The sequence below is a fragment of the Sminthopsis crassicaudata genome, chromosome 4, assembly GCF_048593235.1.
Source record: "Sminthopsis crassicaudata isolate SCR6 chromosome 4, ASM4859323v1, whole genome shotgun sequence".
NCBI classification, from domain to species: Eukaryota; Metazoa; Chordata; class Mammalia; order Dasyuromorphia; family Dasyuridae; genus Sminthopsis; species Sminthopsis crassicaudata.
The window spans coordinates 383699322-383713184 of NC_133620.1; the positions used below are offsets into that span (position 1 = coordinate 383699322).

The following is a 13863-nucleotide window of genomic DNA, read 5'->3' on the forward strand; positions in this document are numbered from 1 at the left end:
AACCTCAATGCATTAGAGAATGACCCTTTTCAGATCCTCTCCCACACTTAATATGACAGTATTTCTTGATGAAATAAGACATTGATTTGATAAGCTATAGAAAACAAAATACAATCTGTTTTTGGAGTACCTAATCTAAGGAAAAGAAAACTAATAATTTGGAAATAAAAACATATTAAAAGATAACTAATTTTAGAGTTGAGGTAAAGTAACAGCAGTAAGTCATGATTAATGCCCTTTGCAGGTATTCTGATGAAGTCCTATGAAGCATCTACTCTTTGATTCTTCCTTTTCTTTATTTTCTTATGTGTTTCCCAAATTATCATATATATATATATATGACTGTACCTTCTTTTCTGTAAATTTTAAAATATTAGGAAGTAACACTAGCATTATTTTTATTATACTTTCCCCTTAAAAACTTTATTAATGTTTTTTTGTTGTTGTTTTAACATGATTGGCATTTAACAATGACACTGTCCCACATATTTCTCCCTTATAAAAATAACTACAGTCAAGCAAAATAAATTAACATATTGGTCATGTCTGAAAATATATTCTCTATTCTATACCTCTTATTCCACCATTTGCCATCAGTTTATTAATGTAATGATAGCTCATTACATTGATTAAAGTCCTTAGGCCTTTAAATGTAGTTTTTTTTATATTACTGTTGTCATTTTGTAAATTTCACTCTCTTCTTTCCACTTTCCTCTGAATCAGTTCAAATAAGTTTTTCCAAGTATCAGTTCAAATAAGTTTTCCATGTTTCTACATTCTTCATATTTGTCATTTCTTACAAATCCAACCAAAATTATTAATCACTGGACACATATTTTATATTTATCCTTTGCTACTATAAAACTACTGCCACAGTTTTAAATATGTATGAGTATTCTGTATATGTATTGTGTTTGCAAGAATATATGTGTGTGTGTGTGTGTGTGTGTGTGTGTGTGTGTGTGTGTGTATTGATATCAACATCTATATATTGGTAGTATCACTGGGTCAAAAAATATGTTCAGTTTAGTGCCATTTAGGATAGAAATTCAAACTGTTTTCATGAACAGTTGGACCAATTCATAGCTAAATTAACAGTCAGTGCATTAGTATGCATATCTTCCCACATTTGCTAGATTTGTCATTTTTGTATTTTTGTCATTTTTGCTATTCTACTGGTTGTGATGTTTTAATTTGCATTTCTCTTATTGTTAGTGATTAATTTATTTTGTATATATTTTCATTTTTTATGTATGTATATACACACATATACACAAACATATCTATATCTATATCTATATCTATACCTATATCTATAGATATATATTCTACTGAGCTAGGTATGCATGTTTATACCTAGCTCAGTAGAATATAACCTTGAAGACTGGGAATATTTAATTTTCATTTACCAGTACCTAGCACAGTACTAGCACACAATAGGTGCTTAATGGAAGCTCACTAATTTATTGATTGAAAAGGAAGCTCATAACTTAAATTCTATTGATTTTGGCAGAGGATTAATATATTTGTACCTTAAAGACAGCATATAACTATTTTTGTTCAGGATTGTACTCCTCTGTTAATCATATCACAGTAGCAGAATAATTGTATATCAATTTGTATGACTACTTTCTGGACACAGTTTCTCAATTATAGCTCTTTTTCTGTTAGGAACTTGAATTTAAAAAAAGGAATTAGGAACTCAAGGAATGTATTGAATGGAGGGCAATTCCATTTGAAGGGAAGCCTTTCAGACAATTGATAAATATTTGAAGCTACTCTATATGAGGCATTTTGCAAAGTGCTAAAAAATATCTCTGCTCTCAAGGAGGTCACAATCGAATGGACAACATTTGAACTACTATGTTCAAATAAGCTACCTACAAGACAAAGAAATAATCAACAGAAGGAAATATGTCAGTAAAGGAGGACTGGGAAAGGTTTCATGTAAGTAAGATATTAATCAGGGCTTGAAGGAAACCAGGAGATGAAAGTATGGTGCCTACAAACATTCCAGGCATAGTAAACAGCCTTTGAAAATTTTGTGAATTAAGAGATGTAGTCTTGTTTAAGGAGTGGCAATTCATGTTTAACATATATTGGATTACTTGCCATCTAGTGGAGGGGGAGGGGAGAAGGAGAGGAAAATTTGGAACACAAGGTTTTGCAAGGTTTAATGGTGAAAAATTATCCATGCATATGTTTTGAAAATAAAAAAAAAACTTTAATAAAAATGAAAAAAAGTGGCAATGAGGCTAATGTGTCTGTACTTTAGTGGGATGTATGATACAAGAATACTGGAAAGGTAGGGGAAAGGCCAGCTTATGAATGCAAAATAGCATTTTATATTTGATCCTGGAGTTGATAGGGAATTCTCAGACTTCATTGAAAGAGTAACATGATCACCTGAGTCTTAAGAAGATTACTTTGGCAGCTGAGTGTAGAATGGAATAGAGAGGGGAAAGATGTCTGGTAGATACATCCACCAGCAGGATACTGCAACAGAGCAGTTATGAAATGATGGGGGCTCGGGTGGTGGCAAAAATCAAAGGAATAAAGAGTTATATGTGAGACATGTTAAGAAAGTAAGAGTGACAGGCCTTGGCTATAGATATGGGGGTGGTAAGAGAGAGTGAAGAGTAAAGGATGTTACTTAGGTTGTAAGCTAAGGTGAATGGGGGGATTGTGGTGCCCTTGAGAATGGAAGAGGGTAAAGTTTTCAGGGGAAGATAATAATTCAGTTTTGGACAGGTTGAATTTTCATGGGCTTATTTATATCTTGCTACTTATTGAAATTCCATTTCTTTCATTTAATTTTTCAATTGCATCTCTACAATTCTCTAAGTAAGCCATCACATCATCTGCAATATCATTTCCCCATTTTCTTTATGTATGTTTTCCTCTTTAATTTTTTTGGTTGCCTTGTTATAGCTAGTATTTCTATAATCTTGCAAATAATACCAATGACAAGAAATATACCTATTTTATCTTTCATTCTATTTATAATGCAAAGTTTTCTATTTCTAAACATTATATTCTTTATTCTAATATGGAATATTAATATGTGATATAACACTAAATTAAAAGAATATTTCTGTTTATTGTTTTGTTGTTTTTTTTAGTATAAATGAGTGTTATATTTTGCCAAAGGCTTTTATGTTATATAATTTTAATCATTTTTGTTATGGTATTTATAGTTTTCTCAGTGTTGAATCATCCTTACATTTCTGATATAAATGCAATATATAAACATATATTCTTCTATATTTTTGCATCAATATTCATAGATTGGTAAGATGGCTTCTATTTTTATTTTTGAAAAAATGTAAAACTTTATAGAACAGAGGCATTAAATATATTTTTGATATGAAAATTCTGCTTACCTAAAACTAAAAGTTAGCATTATGTCAAATGGAGAAATACTAAAAGCTTTCTAAATCAAAATAGGAGTAAAGAAAAGATATTCCTCTTTAATACTCTTATTTAACCTAGTTACATAAATGCTAGCATTTCTCAAGTAAGAGAAATAAATTAAAGACATATAGCAGGTAAAAAGAAGAGGACACTTTTCTCTATTTGTCAATATGATCTCTTATTCAGAAAATTCTAGAAATTCAGAAAAATACTAATTGATGACTTCAATAAAGTGGCAGAATAAAAAAAAGCCATAAAAATCAACAACATTATTATTATAGAGCAATAGAAAAACTCAAGGTGAAATAATAGAAAGGAAAGTCTCATTGAAAATAACTATAAAATAAAACACACAAAATATTTGTTACTAAGTAAATCTTAAGATTCCTGGAAAAAATAAAACATAACTAAAATAAATGGAATAACATGGATGTAATGAATAATTATAATAAATACAGCACTATTACCTAAATTACAAATCTCTGTGCCTTACTCTCTCCTGGAGTCCCAGGTGAGGTAGCAAAGCTGGAATTCTAGTGGTTTATGGGATTTTCCCCCCAAACCATCCTAGACTATGACTCTTCTTAGTCATAAGACTAGGACCAGGCTCTGCCTACTCCTGTTTTGGATAGGATCACTGAAGCCAAGCCCTTCTTCTGATATAGTCCTAGACTGGTTAGAAAAATAGGCATTCAGTTTCCTGGATGGGACCTTGAGGTAGAAATCTTATTCTCTGTACATTGTACTTTGTCCTTATACACAGTTATCTTATCATAGAGCTGTGGACATGAGGATAGAATCCTCTGTGCTAGCTCAGATTCAGAGATTATATCATGATCATTTATTGTTGTGGCTTTTTGGGAACAGGGAATATTTTGTGGGTGTTTCTTTTTGGGTTTGTTTGTTCTCTTATTCACTTGCCCCTATTTTCCATTATTCTTAAAGTAGTCCTAGTAGGAACTATGAAAAATTTGAAACTTCACATCGCCATCTTCACATCCTATTATATTGCCCAAAAGAATAGCTTTCAGAGTTCTAAGCCCTTTAAAATGATTTTTCTCCCAATGTAATTTAATAACAAGCCACCGTGGATACCCTTTGTTGTTTGGCTTCATAAATTTTATTAATATTTTAGGGAATAAAGCAAAATAAAAAGATGCTTAAGTAAAAAAAAGGAGCTAGGTGATACATTGATAAAATATAGGATGTAGAGTCAAGAAGGCTCATCTTCCTGAATTCAAATCTGGCTTCAGACACTTATTAGCTGTGTATCCCTGAGAAAATCACTTAGCTCCATTTGTTTTCATCTCTTCATCTGTCATATGAGCTAGAGAAGGAAATGATAAGACACTCTAGTATTTTTGCAAGGAAATCCCAAATAGGGTCTTGAAGAGTCAGAAATTATTAAAACGACAGAACAAAAAATAAAAAAGACTACTTTGGCATCAGAAATTATTACAATCTGTGTATGATACTGCCTTCTATGATCATAGATTTAAAGCTGGAAACAACCACAGAAGCCACATACCAGCATCCTCATTATACAGATAAGGAAACTGAGGGTAAGAATGGTTAAGTGACTTACTGAAGAACATGATTAGAAAGTTATAGAAGTCGGGTATGAATACAGCTCCTCTGATTGCAAACCCAATACCATTTTTGTTTTTTGCACTGGTTAAAAATATTGGAATACAACATTTGCTTGTTCTTTTTATATTTTCGTGTAATCTTGATATTCTTTCAGTTTAGAGGTTTTTTTTTTTCACCAATAATGTCATTATAGAGTGCTCCCCTTGACATATTGTCATTGGGACATCATAGATTAATGTTTAATATAGGATGACAGGAATGAATGTCTGAAATAGTTGCTTTCAAGCAAAGAAACAAGGAAACATAAATGACTTGTGCTTTATGTTAACATAAATTTTCCAATGGGAGGAGCATAAAAATATAGACCTCCTAACTTATCTTTGACTTATAGGATAGATCATGGGCAAGTGTCAGAGCTTTGTAAAATGCAGACATATCAATCAGCCAAGGAAGATCAGGATTTATATTGCTATCACAGTCACCAGAGTTAATGGGGCTAATGCAAAATTAGATATGGAATTGATCTTCTATTATTATGGACACAGGAACTACTAATTATCCATTTGCACTAAAGTTCTGTTAAAATATGACTCTTCAAGTTGTTGTTTTTTCCCCCTAGAATTTCTGCTACCTCTAACAATGGTTATGAAGTTCTTATAATCATGGATTATCAATTGATTTCTCTTAGATTACTGACTCTATCTATTTTTTCTTTTTCACCTTAACCTATGTGCCAAACACTTTTAGTTGTTATATTGGAATATGCTTGGGAAAGAGGCAGTTTAGTACAATGCAAAGGCCACTGGACTAAGTAATAGAATCAAAGAATCATTGCATATTAGATCTGGATTCAAAAGCAATTGCCAATTATTGGCAAGTCAATAGTCTCTTGAGTTCATCCTTTGAACTGAAAAAAATGGAAAAAAACACTCCCTACTTTGCATATTACCATTAATTAAACAAAGAAATAATATAACAGGTATGTTTTAAAACTTCACAATGTAAAACATATAAGGTTGTAGGAGATAGTTTGAGAAGATAGAACTGATCTCAACACTTTCAAAACACCAACTCCAGACAAACTGCTTCCCTTGGCTCTGTTTCCTGAAAGAAATGGCAAATATAATAGTGATTCAAGGAAACAATATTACTAATTTAAGATATAGAAAATATAGTTGAAAAATTGTCCATATGGAAAAAATCTGGAAGTTTTATGGGAACATGCTGGAACTACCTCTTACTAGCTCTCAAGACCAATAGTTGAATTTTTGGTATGAGTATTTATCCTTTGGAAATCAGCAAATGGTACTGATCAGGGATTGATTTATTCTAGGGTTGGTTATCTAGACCAGATGTGTCAAACATTCAGCCCAAAGGTTGCATAAGGTCCACAAAACTCTCAAGTGTAGCCTGACCCAAATTAAAATGTAATTGAGAAATGTTTTACAAAATGAATCAAAGCGCAAGAAAACATGAAATTATTAATATGTAGTTTTCTAAGTCAATCTATGACCTGCATATGTATTGTTTAGTGGCTCCTGTTTTTATTTGAATTTGATACCACTGATCTAGATTTTTTAAAAATTGATGGATAAAATAGCAATATTAATGAAGATTAAAATACGACATGCATTTTTTGGAGAGTCAGTTGTTAAAGATTTACTAGAACAGTACTGTTTCAGTGGATTGCATACTTAGTAAGGGACAATTAGGTGATACAGTAGATAGAGTGCTGAGAAGCCATCAGGAAAACTAATCTTACTGAGTTCAAATGTAGTCTCAGACATTTATGAGGTATGACCTTGGACAAGTCATTTAACCCTGTTCACTTCAGTTTCATCATCTATAAAATGAACTGAAAAGGGAATGGCAAATCACTAGTATTTTTGGGAAGAGAATCCAAATGGGGGTCACTAACAGTTGGACACATCTATAAGGACTGAATATATAGGAAGAGCCAAGAATTCTAGTTAATAGTCCTAAGTAAACTAATAAAATAACAGGCTGTGTTAAGAGAGATATGATGACAAAGTGATTACCTGCTGATCAGATCAGATCATACCTAGAGGACTGTTTTAAGGGCGCCTGAAAAATGGACATTGGCAAGCTAGTACAAATCCAATGATGGGCAATTATGACACTGAAGATATTAGAAATCATACCAATTTGAACATCAGTTAATGTTTTAAATTAATTAATTAATTAATTTAGTGCTTAGTTTGGAGAAGAGAGAAATTGAGATCATATCTGCCTTCAAGCATTATGAAATTTTCATCAGAGTTTGTCTTATTCTACTTGATTCCCAAGGATAGGTCAGCTACAATAGGTTAAAGTTTCTGCAAAGCAGGCTTGGGTTTAATAAACAGGAAAAAAAAACAAACAGAAAAAATTTCTTAACAATTAACATTATCCAGAAGTGGAAACAGAAACCTTAAGGAATAGTAACATTTCCTTTACTGGTGTTTATCAAGAAGAACTATTACCACTGAGTGAGGAGGTCATAGGAGGTATTCTTGTTCCAGTCTAGGTTGGAATATGTGACCTCTGAGGACCTTAGAACACTGAGATTCTATGAGAATTTAGAAATGGAAGAGACCTTATAATTTTGGTGTGTGTGGTCCAACCCTTTCATTTTGCAGATGAGGAAACCAAACTTAAGTGACTGATCCACAAAAAGGAATGGAAATCTGGGATTCCAAACTAGGTCTTTTGATACCAAATTTTTCTTTGTTTTCCTCTTGTACTTGAACAATTTTGTACTTGACAAATATCAACAAACAAGATAATTTCCATAAGCAAAAATGAGTATAAATGACACCATAAATCTTTTATAAGTACAAGTTGTTTGTAAAATATATATAATGTTTAATATAGTAGTAACAGCAGCACCCTTCTTGTTTGAGTCCCCTTCTACCTCCTTCTGCTTTCTTGTGTGTATTTTTAAAGTTTCACTGATGTTTTTTTCTGGCTATCACTAACTGCCCCCTCCTACCATGTATTCTTAAACTTGTCAAAAATAAATACATAAGAAAAGCCCTTATAAAGATAAATATGACCATGCAAAACAAAGGTACACATTGGTTATATCTGAAAATATATGCCTCATTCTGAACCTCCAGTCCATCATCTCTTTGCCAAGAGGTGGGAAGCATGCTTCTTCATCATTTTTCTGGAGTTGTAATTCGGTCTTTACATGGATCAGATTTATTAAGCCTTTGGAATTTCCTTTCATCCATTTTACAATATTTCCATCACATTTACAATCATGATTATTTATTGTGTTTTGTTCCATTTTATACTCTTTTACTTTTTACCTCTTTGCCCTTCTTTATAAAAAACGAGGTAGAAAAGAGAAATGCCAGGGATAGGGTTCCACATTCCCTTCCCTTCTCCCATCACTCAAATTAATATATTATAATAAGTAAAAGGAATGAGGAAGTTTGCAAGTTGTGCTCTTTCGAATCCTCATGAAGTATAAAGGATTTGGATTTGGAAAGGACTAATTTGATTGGCTAACCAAACAAGCTGATCATGCCTCTAGAAAACTTTTAAATAGGGGAGGAATTTCAGCAGTAAGTCAACTAATTCCTAGAGAAGGAATCAAATTTTGAGAATTTCTAGGCTCAGGAACATAATGAGGAGATAGACTCATAACTATACCAGAGAGTAACAAGAGGTGGGAGGAATGAAAATATAGTGAAAATACAGAGAGTGCTACATTCTTCTCCCAACTTTGAACCAAATATATCCAACCAAAAGCAAAGACAAAGGGCATACATGAACACAGGAAGGTATATGAGGACAGTTATTTAATGGTGGAAGCATACTTGAACCTGAAATAAATTCAGGCTATCAACTCAATAAAGGACTTCAGATGACCAGGAATTGGGAAACTAAATTTTTGGCCCCACAAATTTTCTCCAAATTTGCCTCCTTGTTAATATAACCAAGATTTAATTCCATTCAAACTCTGGACTTCCTCTGTGCTTTTGTGTGAGATTAAGAATTAGCATTTAGAGGAAAAATGTTTTATACCAACTGTTCTTATTATACCACCTTAGTAAATATGTTGCTTAGAGATAATTGGTATTGTATTGGTATTATAATTGGATATATTGGAAATATAACTTTGACAGACATCTTGGGAAAAATTATTATATGTCAACTTTTGTGCCATTAGCTAGCTACAATTCCATCTTGGATTACCTATATTCACCTTCACACAGTATTTGCCTCGATGGGGTAATGGGCAAAATAGGACCTGTTTTGTCCGGTCCCTTATATAGCCTGTATACCATTATAGTCTGGGATTAGGACCCACTCTCTGATGAAAGCCATGATTATTGTTCCTTTCTTGGTGGCCCAAAGCAGATATGGACTCTGGGCTTTTTTAGTATCCCCCAATTAGGAGTTGATTCTGCTCCTTATTCTGACACTTGACAGACCCTAATCAGATACTGGCATTATGTTGGGTTCAGACTTTGGATAAGTGATCCTAGAACATGTATCTAGACATTGAGTTGAATTGTCCTAGCTTATATTCCTAAAAGTAAGTATTTGTGCTGGCTAAATATGTCTCCCAGGGAAATCTGAATCATCCTGAGATCATTAGTTATTAATAATAATTTCTCTAATATCCTTCACCTTTTTTAGAAGAGATACAAAAATATGAATTTACCAAGGAAGAATTATTCTAAATAAACTCCTAGGACAGGTAATGACACTAAAAGCTGACTTATGAGAAACTTTTCCAGTCAATATTTAGCAATAACAGTTCTTAACTGCTTCACTACTAAAGAAACATGGAACTAAGTTAGCACATCAAAGCCTCATGAATTCCAAGATACTTAGTTATTCTCACAGAATATTATAAGAGCACAGGATAATAGATATAATTATAACCTTCCCCTGACTCTCCTTCTTATCCTTCACTAAAGAGCTAATATTGTCTGATGGTTAATTTGCAACTTCTTCATAATTGCTCATAACTCTTATAGAAAAATGCTAAGCAATACCACTGGGGAAAAAACCACTGATTTGGAAAACACCACCACAGCAATCAATGACCAAATTCTTGGTTATGTTTCACATCAGTAGGCATCATGAAATTAGAAAGAGTTCTCAGTCACAAATATAAAATATCCATCATTATAAATTTTTCTTCTTATAGGAAAGATTGAGCTAGAGAAACTTTTGATCAATTTGACAAGTTCACCAATCAAGCTGATAAAATTACAGGCACAGACTTTTGTTTGGAGGCCTCAGAAGGTTATTTCCCCACGAAGTAATAAATGAATCAATAAATAAATGTTTGTGAAGCATCTATTATGTGCCAAGCACAGTGGTAAACATTAGGAATATAAAAAGAAGCAGAAAAAGAGCATAAACTGAATATGAAATCTTACTTGTAGTTCTTCTCCCAAAACTTGACAGGTCTGGCATAGGAGGTGATGAAAATGACACTTCCCAGGAATGGACTTAATGGAGTTGAAAAGATGGAAGTAGCCACAGTTTGGAAGAAAAGCATGGCAGAATCTGAGAATGGCAAGTTAAGGTAAAAAAAGAAATAACTTTTCTATTAAACTTTCCTTTGAATAGATCCTAACCTGTAATCTCCCTTCTCCCATCTCAAGGGAGAAAAGAGAAAAGAAAGAAAGACAAACAAATCATTTCTTTAAATATGTATGCAGATAGGGCTATAAAACTTTTAGTAGCATCCTGCTAATTCTCATTTCCCTAACATACAAGACCAATAATTCTCATAAAAATCCCAAGTCTCACTCTGCTTCTTAGCAAAGATTTAGAATCTGAGGACTAAAGAGAAGTAGCATCTTATTACCAAGACATCATTAGTTGTACAAAATGTACTCTGATGCCTTTACTAAGGAGTATTATAAATAATTAAAATTAAATTACACTTTTCAAAATAAATGAACACCATTATCTTATGTGTCAGTATCCTTGTTTTAAAAAATAGATTTTCTCCATAAGTATTATTGGTACAAAATTCATTATTTAGTTTGATTCAAGTTCCAATGTCTCCATTCAGACTCTTAATATAATCACGTCTGTTTTATAGTCTTAGAATGCATGTATTCTAAATAGTGGTATGGGTGGCTGAGTGACACAGTGGATAGAATGCAAGGCCTGGAATTAGGAAGACTCATCTTCCTTTTCTTTATGATTTCTAATAAGGATTCAGATATTTATTATCTGTGTAACTCTAGGCATATCAATTAATCCTCTTTGTCTCAGTTGCCTCATCTGTAAAATGAGCTAGAGATGGAAATGGTAAACCATTCTAATATATTTGCCAAGAAAACCATAAGTAAAAAGTTGGACATGATTGAAATAATTGAATAACAGCAAGAAAATAGTGGTATGTTGAGAAATATTTAACAAACATCTCTCTAAGGAAAAAAAAACTGCATGTCATTATTTTAAGTTTAAATATGCCTTATTAAATTATCACTTTCTCCAAGTATAGACTTATCCACAGAACTATAAATCAAGCCCTGATTTATGGCATTTTCAGATTTCCAAGGTATAAATGCTCATATTGAAAATTTAACAATCCACTCTCCCAAGGCCCTAAAAGATGGCCCCAGAATACCTCTGATTATAAGTCACTATATTTCATCTGCTTTGTTAATTTCAACACTAAAATCCTTTCCAATTACTAGTTTATTATCGGGAACTTGGAAAGAAAAGAACTGGTATCTCTAACATATGGGCAGAAGCAAATGTGGTATAGTGGAAAGACAGCCAGCTTTGGAACTAGGAAGTCTTGAGTTTAAATTTTACCAACCACTAATACACACATTATGGGACAATGGGAAAATTATTTAACCTCTTCAGGTTCTGGGATTTCCCTATACCAATGAAAATATAGTTTTGAGGGTGCTTGAAAAAGAACCAGAAATAAAATTATTATTTCCTGAAGCCCCATTTCACCTCAGATTGGCCTGACTTATGGCCTTACTATTGGTTTATCCCTTGTTCCTTTTTGTACCCGTTCTACCAGTCATTGCTATGATGGCAGATATAATGCTAAAAAGAAGGAAATGTGAGAGGAATGTTGAGTGGGACAGAAGGCAGTGGTCAAGGATCTAATGTCCCCCAAAATATGAAATTACTTAAAATTCAAGATGATTACCTATCCTTAGGCAAATAGAGTGTACAGGATTTACAGTGGAATCCAGAGTAGGTCTCTGCAAAACAAAAGGCTTTCCACATTCTCTCTTCAACCTCAGATTTCAAGGTCTTTTAATGCACTTCCTCATATTTCACTGGCATAGGATATGTCCAAAGGCTACTTTATATGTCACTGGTGCCATTTGGAAAACTGAGATATGAGCATGCTATCATTACCACCATCATCTCCAGAAGCAGGTATCATATTTTCCCCCACATACTCTATGTTCCAATTGGGCAACTCAATTCCTTCCTTCCTTCCTTCCTTCCTTCCTTCCTTCCTTCCTTCCTTCCTTCCTTCCTTCTTTCCTTCCTTCCTTTCTTCCCTCCCTCCCTCCCTCCTTCCTTCCTTCCTTCCTTCCCCCTTCATTCTTTCCTTCCCTTCTTTCCTTCCTTCTTTGATTCTTTGTTTCCTTTTTTCTTCTTCTTTTTTCTTTATTCCTTCTTTTTATTTCTTACTTCCCTTCATTTCCTCTGTCCATATAGGGAATCATGCCTCCTGTAATGCTCTGCCCGAAGGAATACATATTTTGGTTTCGGAAATCTAGCAAGATATCTTAGGGTTTGTAGGCTAGATTTCTTTTATAAGGATCATGCCTTAATCCCAAATGGCTCTGGCTCTCCTTGATTAGCCATTAATAGTTCCCAGCCCAAGCCTCATTTGGCTATTATTTAGTTTCTGATAGCTCAGAGTAAATAGCAATTGTTTCTGTCTTGGCTAGAAATACCGAATATCTTCCCCTCCCAGATCGATTTTTTTTTTGACTAGGTAAAAGAGATCATTATTTTCTTCACTACTTTTTACTTAGCCTTAATCACTGAATAGGTGATCCCTTAGACAAATTAAGACCTGGGACAGACGCTTGAAAAAGGATAAGGCCTCCTACTGCATCTAAGGTTATTCGCAGTAGCCCTGTGCTTTATTTTGCTATTGGACCCAGATGGCTCAGGAGGAGAAAGTGAGCTGGTAACTTTACACAGTGCTTCTTCATTTAAAATCAATTCACTTGCACTCATGACATCTCCTTTCTGATGTCATGATCCTCTTCAAGAACAAAGGACAAACAAAAATGTAGACATCTCATCCATTATTTTCCTTCTGATTTGGCTGTTTGTCTTAATTATCCCAAATAGATTAGTATTTATCCTCTTTTTGAAAATCTCTGGGTAATCAAATTCCACAGATTTTCTTGATAATTCTATTTTAGTGCTGAATTGCTCCATGATCAAGAAGTTTTATTTTATTTCAGCTAAATATCTTATAGAGTGATTTAAATCTATTTTTTTCCTCCTTAATGGGCAATAATCTTAATCTTTTCTATAATCTTCCATACTATTCCAGTAAGTTATGAGGTCACTTCTCAGATTTCTCTTCATCTGTTCTGTCTTTTAAGAAGCGGAAAAGCTGAAGATATCATAACTACTTCCCCAGAGAAGCACCTAATCAATTATGCCTCTTATCTTGGAGGGGGGTGTAGAGTACAGAGAAGGGAGAACAGAGAAAAAAGTTAGAGTTCAAGTATAATGGTGATGGATGGGACAAGAAACTTGGGTGAAAGATAGACCAAAGCAAATAGGTGCTGGATGAGGTCTCATAAAAATAGCACAATTTAACCTTTCAGTCGTATAGCCCCCCCAAAAATAGAGACTTGTGCTTATTCCCTC

At 33.4% G+C, this 13863-nt stretch overlaps 1 protein-coding gene across 4 annotated transcripts in view; it reads right to left on the reverse strand.

Annotated features, from left to right (window-relative positions):
• The window catches only part of PCNX2 (pecanex 2), a 370349-nt gene that overhangs the window by 102177 nt on the left and 254309 nt on the right, over positions 1–13863 (reverse strand). For all 4 annotated transcript variants that reach the window (XM_074262410.1, XM_074262411.1, XM_074262409.1 and 1 more), the window contains exon 23: positions 10410–10539. In XM_074262410.1, the coding sequence (XP_074118511.1) occupies positions 10410–10539 (130 nt within the window). The remainder of the gene's footprint in view (positions 1–10409; positions 10540–13863) is intronic.